At 46.4% G+C, this 15,026-nt stretch overlaps 1 protein-coding gene across 1 annotated transcript in view; it reads right to left on the bottom strand.

Annotated features, from left to right (window-relative positions):
• LOC110572186 (protein FAM169B) overlaps window positions 1-14,950 on the bottom strand; it is a 66,448-nt gene extending 51,498 nt beyond the window's left edge. Inside the window, exon 1 of the mRNA XM_044918302.1 lies at window positions 14,920-14,950. Within this exon, the coding sequence (XP_044774237.1) occupies window positions 14,920-14,950 (31 nt within the window). The remainder of the gene's footprint in view (window positions 1-14,919) is intronic.
• Between the last annotated feature and the right edge of the window lie 76 nt (window positions 14,951-15,026).

Raw genomic sequence — 15,026 nt, 5'->3', positions numbered from 1 at the left:
CACACACACACCGCAAAGGCACACTTGGGCAGTGCCCAGGGGCCTCCAGGAAGTAAACAAGTCGGGGGTGTTTTACGCATGCGCTCTGGAGCTGAGCTGGGCGGCCAAGCTCCCCTCGCTGGGGATGGAAGGCCAACTCTGGGCAGGGGCTTCCAGATGTGAAATGCTAACAGGCTTTAATGGCTTGAGCTGAACAGGAAATATTTTTCCAAAGCCAAAAGAATGTAATCTTTCCAGTACAATGTAAAATGCTTTTATGAAAAAGGCACACAGTTGAAATGATAATTCATTGCAGACTGTAAAGAAAACGAAATCCCCAAACGAGCCCCCAATTTAAGAATTCACTTTAAGCATGTTTGCTGTAGTCACCAGAACGACAACAAAGTGGTACCTCGTAAAGCCTACTTCTAGGGAAAATACTTAAATCAGTCAGGATCTTTGTACCAAAGTTCCAGTTCCTAGGGTGGCGTGAACGGCGTCCCACTGAGCCACTGCCTGTCACCCAGTGCCCATCAGCCACAGCCTCAACTGGGACAGCCCCTGCTGCTCAGTCCGGCAAAGCCTAATGCTCTTCCCAGCACTTTTTGGTCCTCCCAATATAAACAGCAATGCCAATTAATGAAAACCCTGAAAGAGGTCAATGCTGTGCACTTAGCCATTCGTTCAGTATCACTTGCAGAATATTCTCTTAACTACTACCTCACCACAAAGATGAGCAAAGTTCTTTCATTTTAGCAAAGTGAGATTTTTCTCATATGGAACTATTATTAGGAGAAACATTAATAGATATTTTAAATTTTACTAGCCCCGCTCTTGAGAATTTTGACCTCAATGAAAGCCTCTATCTATCCATCAGTTAACTACAAGGCATTATGTCACTGGAAAAGCTGACTGTAATCACTTGATTTTTCTGTAGTCATGTGGGTTGTCATTCTTGAATTACAGTTAAGAACAACTCTTGCTCGGGGCGCCTGAGTGGCTCAGTCGGTTAAGCGGCTGCCTTCAGATCAGGTCATGATCCCAGGGTCCTGGGATCGAGCCCTGCATCGGGCTCCCTGCTCGGCGGAGAGCCTGCTTCTCCTTCTCCCTCTGTCTGCTGCTCTGCCTACTTGTGCTCTCTCTCTATCTCTGTTAAATAAATAAATAAAAAATCTTAAAAAAAAAAAAAGAACAACTCTTGCTCATAATATGTGAAAAAAATCTGAAGGACACAAAATTATAAGGTAGTATTCTACTTTTATTTTTCAAGAATGGTTAAGGGTGGCTATTCCTAATATAGAATTTTTTTTTTTTTTTGCTTTTCTTTATTTTTCACACCAGTGGTCTGCTTTTCCCTCACAAATCAATTTTCTTCTGAAAGGAACTTATAAGAAAGGATCCATATTATAGAAGAAACTGCCAAAGGGAATTAAGTGACTAATTTGGGACTTAGCAGGAAACTTGGAGACTAGTTTGGAACCAGAGAGAGAAGAGCACCAGGAGACACCAAGGCATGTTGCAAGAAGAGTCTGTGGAGTTCTGAACCCACATGTTCTACACACCCAAGGCTATGAGGGCAGCACCTAAAGGGAGAAGATTCGTCAAAGCTGCCTCAGGTGCTCAGAATTCCGGACCAGGAATTCATCCGGTTCCCCGTTTCTAGAGAAACGTGTGTTTTACCACACAGTGCAATCCCAGAGTTGTGTGTCTTCGAGCTGTACGCTTTAAAACTCCATATTCACAGGGCACCTGGGTGGCTCAGGTGGTTGAGCATCTGTCTTCAGCTCAGGTGATGATCTCGGGGTCCTGGGATCGAGCCCCGAGTCGGGCTCCCTGCTCGGTGAGGAGTCTGCTTCTCCCTCTCCCTCTGCCCCTCTCTCCCCCTGGTTGTGCTCTCTATCCCTCTCTCTCAAATAAATAAATAAAGTCTTAAAAAAAATTCCATATTTACAAATGCAAACTTCATCTTGAGCCTCCAAAGCTTTCACCACACCACAGGATGCCTTGAAACTGAGAACTACGTTTAACTTAAAGGATGACTATGTTTAACTAAAAAAAAAAAAAAAAAAAAAAGGAGGGCTGTTGCATATACTGGTATCCTCCACTTCCCAAAAGTTCAAATGATACCCCTTCACTTTTATGAAAGAGCTCCCTGTTTTCACTAACTGAAGAAATCCAAAGAGGACTTTTGCTTTGATGATAAAAGGTGAAAAGCAAAAATAGTGTTGAGCATCAGTTCTGCAGTAAGCTCTTATAGATACACTGCACAGCTGAGCCCTGAAGGTGGTCCTGATGGGCTCCTTCCCCAGGAACTAATCATGCACCAAGCTAAGCTCCCAGAGCTCTGAACAGTGTCCGTGAGCATCTGCCCTTTATCTCGATTTATTTTATGTATCCCTTAGCAAGATGCATCCTAAGCTATCAGACAAGTCTAAGACAGGTTAGTTTTGGGTCTAGGCATGCTCAAAATCTTTTCCGTGTACATTAATGGTAACTGATTCTTCTCTTTACACGGTTCCAGCTTACGAGAGGTTTCATGGGAACGCTCTACTTCCAGAGAGCGGGAGGAAACCGGTTGTGAGAAATACCCCCAGTTGTGCAAAACACTGCCTGGCATTTACTTCCTATCAAAGAATCCAAGTCTGTACAGCCAGCACGATGACTCTCCTCGTGCCATTCCAGCCTTTTCCCAAGCGCATCCATAAGAAAGGCTGTGAACGGGGCTTCCAAGGCCAGCACATTTCAAAAGGGAGGTCCGCAGTGGCACTTAGGGGTGCCTGGGTGGCTCAGTTGGTTAAGCATCCGACTCTTTGATGTTGACTCAGGTCATGATCTCAGGGTTGTGGGATCGAGCCCCTTGTCGGGCTCCACACTCAAGCAGGGAGTCTGCTTGAGATTCTCCCTCTGCCTCAGCCCACCCCACATGCTCACGCTCCTTCTCTAAAATAAATAAAATAAAATCTTAAAAAAAAAAAAAGGAGGTCTGCCGGGGCACCTAGAACTCACATGCCTATCAGCAAGTGGAACATTCAGAAATCCTAAAGCAGTGGGGTTTGCTTAATCTAGCATTTATTGGGTGCCTGGGTGCTCAGTCGGTTAAGCAACTGCCTTCAGCTCAGGTCATGATCCTGGAGTCCCGGGATCGAGTCCCGCATTGGGCTCCCTGCTTAGCGGGAGTCTGCTTCTCCCTCTGACCCTTCCCCCTCTCGTGTGCTCTCTCTCTCTCTCTCATTCTCGCTCTCTCAAATAAATAAATAAAATCTTAAAAAAAAATCTAGCATTTATTTCCCAAACTCACTTAACCAAGGACCCCTGGTCCCAGAACACTAACTGACAGATGACAAGGACCTCAGAGAAGAGTGTTTCGGAGGAATGTCAGGGCAGGAGGAAGCATCACTCTCAGATAGACAGCAAAGGTACAAACGCCTGGAGCCCAGTGGCCCACCCGGCAAGAAAAGTGTAGAAAGAGTAGAAAACAGAAGGTGAAGCAAACACACACTTGGATATTTTTGTTGGTTTTGAAGAGCATCTGATTGCCAAAGTATTCTTAGCAAAGAATTGAAAAAAAAAAAAAGTTGGAAGACAGAATGTAGAATATGTTAGAATTTTTCGAGCAGATGAGCAAAACTGTCAGGGAACGGAGGCACGCTGGGGAAAGGTCTGCAGGTGGTGGCGGGAAGGTTTCGTTCCCCAGTAACTGACAGGGAGCCTGTCGCTCTGTTATCACATATTTAGTATTGGCCCACTTGCAGCTTGTCATTGCCTTGGCTGAGAATAAATCACTTGTCCCAAATCTAAGATGCTAAAATATGCAAATGACTTTATGTGCCACCCACACAAAGGTTTATGTAATCCTAATTGCTTCTAATATGAAGGTCTCGTAATCTGAGCGTTGGTTCACCTTCCTTTTAGGCAAATGATACAAAGATAAAACTATTTTCCCCCCTGCATCATTCAAAAGGATATGAGGGGGGAATGAAACATACTGTTCCTTTTGCATACAAAGAGGCGTCACATCAGGGGACAAGCGCGCCCTGTTTGGGGCACACGGGACGAAACAGCATCTCACATATATGCCTCCTTATGAATGGTAACAGAAGAGGGGCCCTCACTGTGACAACTGCAGGAAGCTCAGGCTTCCCTCATCCCTGAACCCCAGCCGCTCTGTGCCGCGTGGCCATCACCACGGTGTCATATTTGTCTAACCTTTACTGAGAAGGAAGAAGGCTTTGGCACATGCTCAGGTGCCAATATACCAAGCTCCAGTGTCAATGACATCACTATTAATGGTGGCTCTAGAGCGGATGGGAAAATGCTGGGGAGAGCAACCGCCCAGAGTGGAACCAGAGCCCTAAACCACACAGCACACAATGAGAGGAAGAAAAATAACTCTTCATCAACGTAATGCTTTTAGCCATTACTCACAGAATAACATTTCTCCAAACCTACCCAAAAATCGTATCCCTATTTGTTCATCTATTACACTGCAAACAATAATATCTCTGAAGAAGAGCAAAAAAAAAAATCGGCTTCTATTTGGCATACCCAGCCCTGGGCAAAGCAACAAAGGGAGCTGAAAATAGACCAGTCCTTAGTCTCCGCAACCCGGTTCTAGATTAAGTTGTACACACCGCATAGAACTTAGACTCATCACCCAGACTACCATGCAAGGAGAATGGATGGAAAAGAATGGGTTTACCTTAAACCTAAAAAAATTATTTACTTAGGGAGAAGGCAGTTACTCCCCGGTAACTGGAAATGTATCGAGGTAGCTACATTTTTATAAGGGCACTGGACTCTTGTGTAAAGCTAAAAAGTAGATGAAGAGGTACACGCCAAATACGACTATTCAAAATCAGTACCAGCTCAGTTTTAAATTAAAAAAATTTGCAAAAAAAAAAAAAAACACCTATATTCTGCCTCTGTGGATAAAGTTTCTAAACTTTATCCAGCAGCTGGTAGGCTCAGTCTCAAGAGCACATGACTCTTGTTCTTGGGATCGTGAGTTCGAGCCCCACATTGGGCGTAGAGATTACTTAAAACAATAAAAAATAAATTAAAAAAGTAGTAGCTGGGAGAAAAAGTATTAGAATATTAACAATGAGTTCTCGCATTAAAATATACCCTTTAAAAAATATATATATATATACCCTTTTACACCTTACATTCGCAGAGTGTTTTCCAGTTTACAAAGGGCTTTCACCCAAGTCCTTGCTTACTTGAAACTTACATCAACCCTTTGAAGTCAATAAAGCACACAAAGCACTAACCCCATTTTTCAGATGTGGAAACAGAAGTTCAAAAATCAGAAAATTAGTAGTAGGGCTGGACTCAAATGCAGATCTTAAGATTTCCAGCACAGCCTTTACCAACGCCCCTGCTTACTAATTTATACCATGTCAAGAGCCACACACTGTTTACCAGCACCAAATGGCAGCTAGTACTCAGCACAGCACTGCTTAAAATACCCTTTTTAAGGCTGAATAATATTACATTATATAATATGTGTATATGTGTGTGGGTATGCGTGTGTGTGTGTGTGTGTGTGTGTAAAAATGCCATTTCGTTTATCCACTCATCTGTTGTTGGACACTTGGGCTGCTTTCATCTTTGGCTATTGCAAAGAATGCTGCAATGCACATGGATTTAAAATATTTCTTTCAGTCCCTGCTTTCCCTTCTTTTAGGGTAAATACCCAGAACTGGAATTGTTGGATCGTATGGTATTCTATGTTTAATTTTTTAAGGAACCACCGTACTGTTTTTCACAGTGGCTGCACCATTTGACATTCCCACCAAAAGTGCATGAGAGTTCCAATTTCTCCACATTCTCGCCAACACTTGTTACTTTCTGGTTTTTGTGGGGGTTTGGGGTTTGTTATTTTTATAACAGCCATTCTAATGGGTGCAAAGTGGTATTCATTATGGTTTTAATTTGCGTTTCCCTAATGATTAGTAATGTTAAGCATCTTTTCATGGGCTTGCTGGCCATCTGTATGCCTTCTTTGGAGAAAGGTCTATTTGAGTCTTTTGAAAATTATCGTCATACGTTTTAACATGTACTTTGAAAACCTTGTGAGAAGTAAAAGGACGTGAATTCACAAGGGGTTAAATGACAAGGCTGGTGTGGCCTAAGTGGGCTACCTACAGAGGATGCATTCACACGACCTGCATCACAGGGCAATGATGCCCATCTCTGCCCACCGTCCAGCTGAGCCACACTCCAAACAAAGATAGCAGTGGCTGGGAGGTGGCTGAAGTCAAAAGTGGACAGACTAAGTGTGCAATGCCTTTTGGTAAGCCATTTTAAAGCTTGGAGGGAAAAAAAGAGCTTCTGTGAGTTTTTAATAATAATAATAATATAGTAACACCCTGAATGAAGCCTCTATGACACCTGCTCCCAGGGTCCCTACCCAAGGGTGACATCCACTTAGACCAAGGTCTTCCTGACAGCCCAGGGTCCTAGGAAGAGTTCTAATCAGACCCAGGTCACATTCAATACCAACCCCACAGCCAAGGTTTGCAAAATTTTCTGCTATTAAAATGTGTAACATAAAACATCATGGCCATCATTTAGGGGTGCCAGGCAATACTCTCACAAAAAAGCAGAAACAGTCTCTGCACTTATAGAACTTACAGCCTGGTCAGGGAGACACAAAAACAGTTAAACACTCATATGGTATGGCAGGAGAAGGGAAGGGGAGACAGGAGACAGGATGACTGGGGAAGTTCGATCTGGAGGCAACTTTCAGCAGAGGACTGAAGAATAAAATGTCAGCCCTGTGCAGAGCAGGGGCAAGGGCCCCCAGACATGCAGGAGGAAGAAAGGAGCAGAGGGATTCCAAGAGTTAAAGGTCAGCCAGTGTGCCTGCAGCATGGCTGGCCAAGGGAAGAAGGGCAAGAATCACAGGAAGCAGGCAGGCAGAGTTACAGGACCCTGGCCTTGTTCCTGACTTCAGGTTTCAAGGAAAATGCAAGAGGAGGCTGCTGAAAGGTCCCCAACAGGACATGATAGCTGGAACGTGTGTTTACTGCTTCTTCCAGAGCACAACACAGTAGGAAACCAAACCAGAGATGATGCAGGTTAAGGCAGGCAATGACAATGGCTTGGATCAGTGATGGCAGTGGAGATGAGAAGAAAGATATGGCAGGTGTGAGCCAGATGTGCGGTAGACATGGCAGAACTAACTGCTACTTGGATGTGTGGGGTGAGGGGCCAAGGTGACCTCCTACTCTAACCCCTCCCCTCCACATAAGTCAATGAAATTCTACTGGGAGTTTTCAACTTGTGACAGATTTATAAGCTAACATTGGAAGCAGCTTAAGTCTGCTAAGATCCTAGTTCTTTCCAAAGGGGAAAATCGATGCACGTGCCAACAGAAAGAATAAGATGTACATTATTCTAAAATACTAAGTATTTTCCTTAAGGTTTTATGAAATGAGCCCATCTGAAAAGATAGATGAAGCACCCACAAAAGGATGCCACTCTGTCAGATCTCCCCAGTACTGAGCCACACAGGCCGTGAAGTTTGAGCATGAGGGAAAGGCATCAGCTCTGGGGTCATTCAGACCTGATTTCAAAAACTGCTGAACCTCTCGGATCCCCTCCCTCTTCGGGAGCTTTGTACTATCACTCAATAAACTTTACTATTGCTCAAAAAAAAAAAAAATCTCTGAACATTGCATGAAATAAACAGCCACAACAGGGTCAGCACAAACTAAACCAAACCCACAAAGACTTAGATGTTGAAATTATCCAGTATAGAAGATAAGGATAGTAAATATGGCTAAAGAAATTTAAATAGGAAATGTAAAGAGCCAGAATTACTGTTTGACCAATAAGATTCTAGGGAAAAAGAAAGTAGAACTTCTAGAAATGAATGTCTTAAATAGCTGATGAACTGGAAAATATATCTGAAGAAATTGCCCAGAATGCAGCATAGAAAGACACAGGTGTAAAATATGATAGGCGGGTTAAGAAAGAGGGTAAGTAGGATAACAAGGTCCAGTAACAATCTTAACTGAGGTTCTAGAAGGAGAAAATAGGATGAATAAGAGTGAAGATTTGAAGAAATGATTGAAATTTTTCCATAACTGATGAAAGATACCTATCCTCAGATACTAGAATCCCAACCAATCCCCAAAGCAGGAAAAAAAAGAGAGAGAGAAATACCCACCTAGACACACTGTGGTCAATCTGCAAAACAACAAACACAAAAATAGAACCATAAAAGCAGCCAGAAGACAAAGACAGATCCTCCAATGCCAAGTAGACCAACAGTGGCCTTCTCCACCGCAATTATGGCAGTCAGATGACAATGGAAGAACATTTTTTTTTATTTCATTTTATTATGTTATGTTAGTCACCACACATTACATCATTAGTTTCTGATGTAGTGTTCCATGGAAGACTATATCATGGAAGAACATTTTTAAAGGACTTTCATCCTCCACCTAGTAAAAGTAACTTCCAAGAACATGGGCAAATAAAGAAATGTTTAGAAAAACAAAACCTGAGGGGGTTTGCTACCAGAAAATCCTCACTAAAGTTATTTCTAAAGGATACACCTCAGGAGAAAGGAAAATAACCTCAAGAGGAAGTTAATTAAGAAGGAATGGGAGCAGGGGCACATGGGTGGCTCAGTTGGTTAAGCCTTGGACTTTGGCTCAGGTCATGATCCTGGGGTCCTGGGATTGAGCCCCACGTTGGGCTCCCTGCTTGGTGGGGAGTCTGCTTCTTCCTCCCTCTGCCCCTACCCCCCCACCCATGCTCGCTTGTTCATTCTCTCTTTCTCAAATAAATAAATAAAATCTTTTAAAAAGAAGAAGAAGGAATGGGAGCAAAGAAAATAATATACAAGTGGATAAAATCTAAGCCAGTGCTGACCATTCGAAACAAAAATCTAACTGAAGGAAATTAAAAATCATCATAGAACAAAGGCGCTACATACCAACAGCACATAAACTGGGAAGGGGATAAGTGGAATGAAAGCCCTCTAAGGCCTTTAGATGATTCCAGAGGTTTAAAATTCATTAATTTCAGAATTAGAGTTAACATGCATATTAAAATTTCTAAGTTAGCCCCCAAAAGAATAGAAACATAGGTATCCTATTTCAAAATAGGAGAGAGAAGAAATAGAATTAGGGCAAGGGTTGGGGTGGGGGATCTCAATATAAAAGAAATGAAAACAAGATGATTTGTTGATATTCATATTTCATTGTTATGATTAACAATAGATATTCATCAACAAGTAACTAGACTATGCCTTAGCAGAAGGACATATTTTGTTTCATTACCCCAAATATTTCTTAGTATTTTAATATTTCTATTCAGTGTTCATGTAGTAAGAAAAACACAAAGCAATACCTTTCTTTCTGTACAGCTTAAAATAATTTTTTTTCCAAGATGTTCTAAGAGCCCAAATGTAGCCAATACACACGCCTTACAGAAATTACTTGTTGGAAGACATATAGGTCAAAACAAACTGCCAACTATAATTCACTGTTTGTGCATTATACCCCTCTACCTGCATACATACACTCAGCAAAAATAATCCACGAAGTTGGGGCTCCTGGGTGGCTCAGTCAGTTAGGCATCTGCCTTCAGCTCAGATCATGATTCCAGGGTCCTGGGATCGAGCCCTGCATCGGGCTCCCTGCTCAGGGGGAAGCCTGCTTCTCCCTCTCCCTCTGCCCCCCACCCCCCGTTTGTGTGCTCTCTCTCCCTCTCTCAAATAAATAAATAAAATCTTTTTAAAAATAATAATAATAGTCCACGAAGTAGCAATCTAACAGAAGAGATCGGGACAGGGACATCAGAAGAAGGTTTACGCAATGGGGAAGTCTCCACAACATCAACTTCTCAAGCTCTTACCACTGAGTCAAATATTCAGGGACTCCGATTAGGGTTTATTTCAGCAAAATGCAATGAAGAAATGAACACAGCTTTCTCTCTGTCTTAACGGAATTCAAGAGTAGTGTTTAGAAACTCGGTTTCCAAGAAAAACACATTCATCTTAATTTCTGCAAGTCAAGGAAACTGAGCGGTCTAGAAGAGTTTTTTGGGCCTTGGGAGCCCCCAACACATGCAGGGATGGGAGCTCCCCCTCGGCACTCCCCTGGGCCCCCCAGCCCTTGCCTTAGCTGGGTCCCAGTGGCCCTGTGGCTGCCCTGCTTTGGAGGAGCAAAGAAGCCCTGGAAATGGTTTCTGTGCCTGGAGAGACAATAGGTACTGGGTTAAGTAGGAAATGAGGCCACAGCCCGGGCCTGGGGAATGCAAAGGGTTTGATGTGAGAGAGCTCCCAGGGGGCCAGAGTGGGGTGGGAACGTCATGCCTGGATGTCAACAGACAGTGGCCTTTGGATTCACACACGCTGTGTCTCCCACCCCCGCCCCGACCCAAGCTTGCTGATGGCAGGCCTTGGAAAAGAAAACCCACAACAGAGGATGGGTGAACTAAAAGGCATGGAATTTCCAAACCACAGCTGTTACATCCTAATGAGCCTTATTCAAAGGCCCCAACCCTCAGTTGCTACTGACAGTCAGTCTTAACTGCCACCCCCCCCACCCCCCTGCAACCCAGCAACCCTGACTTTAAAAGTCACATGACATGGGGGGGCATCTGACCAACGAATGTGCTTGAATTTTGCCCTGACTTTTCTTTCTATACCACATGCCACAGCAGAAAACACAGTCATTTTCTACAATCCTCTGTTTGGAATTTCCCAAGGCTGAGCTACAAATAAGAATGTCATCAGAGGAGACAGGAGCCAACTGCTGTCAGGCCAGTCAGCCGGTCAGCAGACTAGGGTTTCAAAGGTCAGAAAGACAACACCTCAGTGCCCACTGCCCTCCCACCACCCAGCCTGAGTCCTGGCCACTTGATCATTCACTCCATCCTGCCAAGACATGGCAGGAGGTCAGAACACCAGTCATTTCTGGTCTGGCTTCATGCAGTGGAGATCCCCACTGAACACAGACATAATACAGCCCTTGTTTAGAACTGGAGGCGAGTGAGAAGCATCTCTAGCATGGATATCATTATATCCAAGGGGTTGGGGAGGTAACATGAAATGCCCAAGCCTTTAGGAGGACCTTCTCAGGACCAGGTCTCCCAGGACTAGCAGGACCCTGGAAAGGTATTCCAAGGGATGCACTGACCAGAGCACTGTTCAGGGGCACTCTGCCCCAGGGACGGCAGGCCAGCCTGTATCACCCCATATCCTGATACCCCCAATCTGCAGAAAATTCCCCAGTAATCCTACAACCACACGACCAACAAAAGCTTTCACCAGCTCCTACGGGAAATGATTTCTCCATTCAAAGCTCAGGTAGCTTCTATGTGCCAGGTAAGAGCAAGGTACTAGAGAAGAAAGATCAATGAAGGTCCTGCCCTCAAAGAGATTACAGTCTGGTTGGGTGGGAAGTAGCTGACAAACTTCACGGCCAAGTGGATTTTTAGAGACCATCCCGTCCTTTCCCTTCCTTCCTAATGAAGGGATGGAGACTCACCAAGGGCCATGAAAGCACTTAGTGACAACGACAAGAGTCCCAGTGGCCAGCCCAGCCCCCTGCCCACTGCCCCCAATGAGGCCCTGCTTCCAGAAACTCGGACTTGCCACACGCCTCTATGGGAACCCTTCTACACCTTCAATACCTAGAGAAGATCCAAAACGGCTGATTGATATTTGATTTATTTTTTTTAAGTTTTGTGTTCCTATGAGGTCCTCCCTAAGGAAGGTACTGGATTCCTTAGGTACTGACTCATGGAGTACTTCCTTCCAGAGCCTACACTCTTTTTTTTTGGGGGGGGGGGGGAGTTCCACATCAAACATCACCATCATGACAGGTTCCTTTCTCTGTGGACTCAGACCACTACCACCACCCCCATGTGAATCTCAACCCTGCCACTTCCTAGCAAGTGACCTTAGGCAAGTTATTTCTCCCTTGCCCTGACCCACTTCTGAGCAGACCCAGGTCTGCACCTGCCTCAGCCTCTCTCAGCACCGGCCCTGCCAGAGGCCTCTTTGCTTTCTGGTCTCTCCTCCTCTGGGTCCGTGTCTCATAATATCAGAACTTCACCCTCTCTGAGCCTTCAGGCCATGCCCTCAGCTCTCTCCTCCTCCCACTTCCCAGGGGACACCCTCGCCAGGCCTCCTGGGGTCCCCAACAGAGCTCAGGGCAGGCACTTTCTAGGCCTTTCTAGATTCTTCCCACACTCCGCGGTTAGTGTTTCTGACTAACTCTTCAGTTATCTCCAACGAGAGGCATGTTCTGGAACATTCTGAAATCACTGTGTCTAGACTGCTTCACGTTTTCGCCCTCTGAAAGTTGCTTCCTTCACTGGCATCACCACTGTCCCTGTTCCCTCGACCCAAGCTTCAGAGTCAACCCATCCTTTAGAGTTTTCCTTGCTTGCTTGCTTTCCTGTCTATAAAGCTCTGCTTGATTTCCAGTGCAAACGTCCAACACCGAACTTTTCTTACCTGGAACACTAAACTGAATGGAGATCATCCAACAGGCATATCTCACAAACACTTCAATTTGGGTGTAAACAGAAGGGATGGGGGCAAAACAAACGGCCTTCTTGCAAGGGACCCTAAATTTTACCCTGGGCCCAGCAGTCGGCTGTGATGAGCACAGGGTCTCAGGTAACCCTTCTGAGGTAGGTCAAGTCCTTATCTTACAGATGAGGGAAATTCAAGGTGAAGGATGAGGGGAGTACAGAACTAGATCACGTGTGACCTCCCTTTTCTTCTCCAGGATGCTCCAAGCTAAAATGATAGCAGCAGATGGGCTCCTGGAACCTAAGAGGGGTCTTCAGCATCAGAGAAATTAAAAACACATACAAACTCTGAGAGAGAGAGAGAGAATGTGTGTGTGTGTGTGTATGTGTGTGTGGCCCCCTGGGGCATGTCTTGAATTACCGAGCGTAGCTCCAATATTGAGGAGGATCATCTAGATACAGAACACAACTCCCATGGGAATGTCACCTGCCCTTTCCCTACATTATAGGGCTAAAGTGGTGACCGGGACACAGCCTTATCTGAAAGCGTCAGTCTTAGTTTAATGCTTCCTTGCGAAAGGAAAAAGGATTCCAACGTAGACATGATTTGTTCAAGCCCTCTTTGGAAACGGGCTATCAAAGCTCAGGCAATGGTTCAGCTACATAAAACTCCAACCCATTAGGCTCTAGCACATGTGGAAATGATTAATGTGGAACCGCTGTGTGTCCTCTGGTCCATCAGCAACCATGAAAGCCACAGCAAATGCTGAAAGAAATACAGGAAAATCCTTACACCGGTTAGGCCAACTACACTTTTCCAGAAGATGAAGTTACCATGACTTTTCCCATGAAACATAGAAAAGACTTGGTAGGATAAGCACAGCTCGAAGGCCATAGTTGGGAGAACTCTCTGACTCATGGTACCACTCAGAGGAGGAAGGGAAGGGAGAAGGTATGGATTGAGCAACTCTGCACCCACTAAGTGTTGAACGTAAAGGAAATAGTTCTGTACAGTAAGTCCCTAAGTGGGCAAAATCCTCTCCATTTTGGGATGTGTTGGATGAGATCAGAAGAGCAAGCCACTTGTGTTTCTTGACCCAGTTCTCAAACAAACTGGCAGCAGCACTCCTTATCCACAACCATGGCTACCAACTTTCCAGAAAGGACCACGGGAGGGGGGGGGGGGAATATCAAAAACGAAACAGTATCATCGCCTTCTCTAAAAACAGAGAAAAACCATTTCTCAATCTCTAGACCAGTGAAAACTTTCACAAGGAATGGAAAATTCATACAATTGGCTAGTGGCCACCTTCTCTCTTTAACTCACTCGAAATCTGGGGAAAACAACTCAAAGTCACAGCTTTTAAATGCAGGCCATTAAAACCAGTCCTTTGCGCCTGTTGGCTTCCAATAAAAAGCAGAGGAGCTTCAATAAGATTGATTTTTTTTTTTTCCTTACAAAAATGTGTGGCGGGAGAAAGCGTCCAGTTTGGGGTTGGATTGCACGTGGGGGCAGGGCTGCTCAACTGTGGCCGCGCGCCTCGTGGCCGGCCTGGACGCGTAGGGGACCAGAGGTCGAGAGGTACCGGCCGCGGGGCCCTTCCAGCCTCCGGTTCCCGCGCGAGGAAGAAGATGCAGGGGGCAAAGAGGCATTTTCTCAGCATCCAACCCCCAGACGCCAGCTCCCTTGCAAACACTCCTTTTGCGGAACTGGCGACCACCGCTTTGGGGATTTGTTCCACGTGCTTCAGAGTCAGAAGTGGCACCGTTTTGCTTGGTTCTCCGGAGACAGGACCGGGCAGGGCCCCTCCTGGGGCTCGCGGGAGGAGGGGGGCTGGGGGGCAGGGATGGGGCGTGCCCTCAAATCCAGAGTCCCCCGCTGGCCTGCTGGGCTGGGGGCCGCGCGCCCGTCGCGCAAGATGCCCGGGGACAAAACAGAGGCCGGGAAGGGGGTGGCGGGGGGCAGAGGCGCCCGCTGTAACCCGAGCTGCTCTACTGATTTCTCCCCCACCGTGCGGTTCCCATTTCACAGACAAGGCCACCAAGGCTATGGGAAGGCGGTGAGCTCGCCAAGCCGGGGTCAGCGGTCTGGATGCCGGGTGGCCCCGGAGACGCGCCGGAGAGCCGTGGCCGTGACCGTGACCCTTCCAGGACTAACCCCTCCCGGGGGTGAGCGCCCGCAGCCAATGCCCCGGGCCTTCCGCCCTTCTCGTTCCCCGGCGGCGACAGGTGCGCGGCTTGTGGCGCCCTGGCGCGGACTCCGGGGAAAGTTTCCTGGCCGCGGCGCGCTGTTTACGGTCTGGTTTTGCAGCGCTGGGGCCCCGAGCTCTCAGGCCAGCCCAGCCATTGAAACCCTACACGCGGGGAGGGGCCATCGCGGAGGCCAGCGAGGGAGGCGAGCGGGCTCCGGGCCCGGCCGGCCGCGGCTCCCCTTACCTGCGGCTCCGCGAGCGGCCTCGGCCTCCATGCTCGGCTCCCGCCGGGCTGCGTCCCTCCCCCCGGGCTGCCCCATTTCCCCCCCCCCCCACCCCCTCCCCCCCCCC

Source organism: Neomonachus schauinslandi, chromosome 9 (genome assembly GCF_002201575.2).
Source record: "Neomonachus schauinslandi chromosome 9, ASM220157v2, whole genome shotgun sequence".
NCBI classification, from domain to species: Eukaryota; Metazoa; Chordata; class Mammalia; order Carnivora; family Phocidae; genus Neomonachus; species Neomonachus schauinslandi.
Note: the sequence above shows the minus strand (reverse complement) of the source record. Positions and strands in the feature narration are given on the sequence as shown.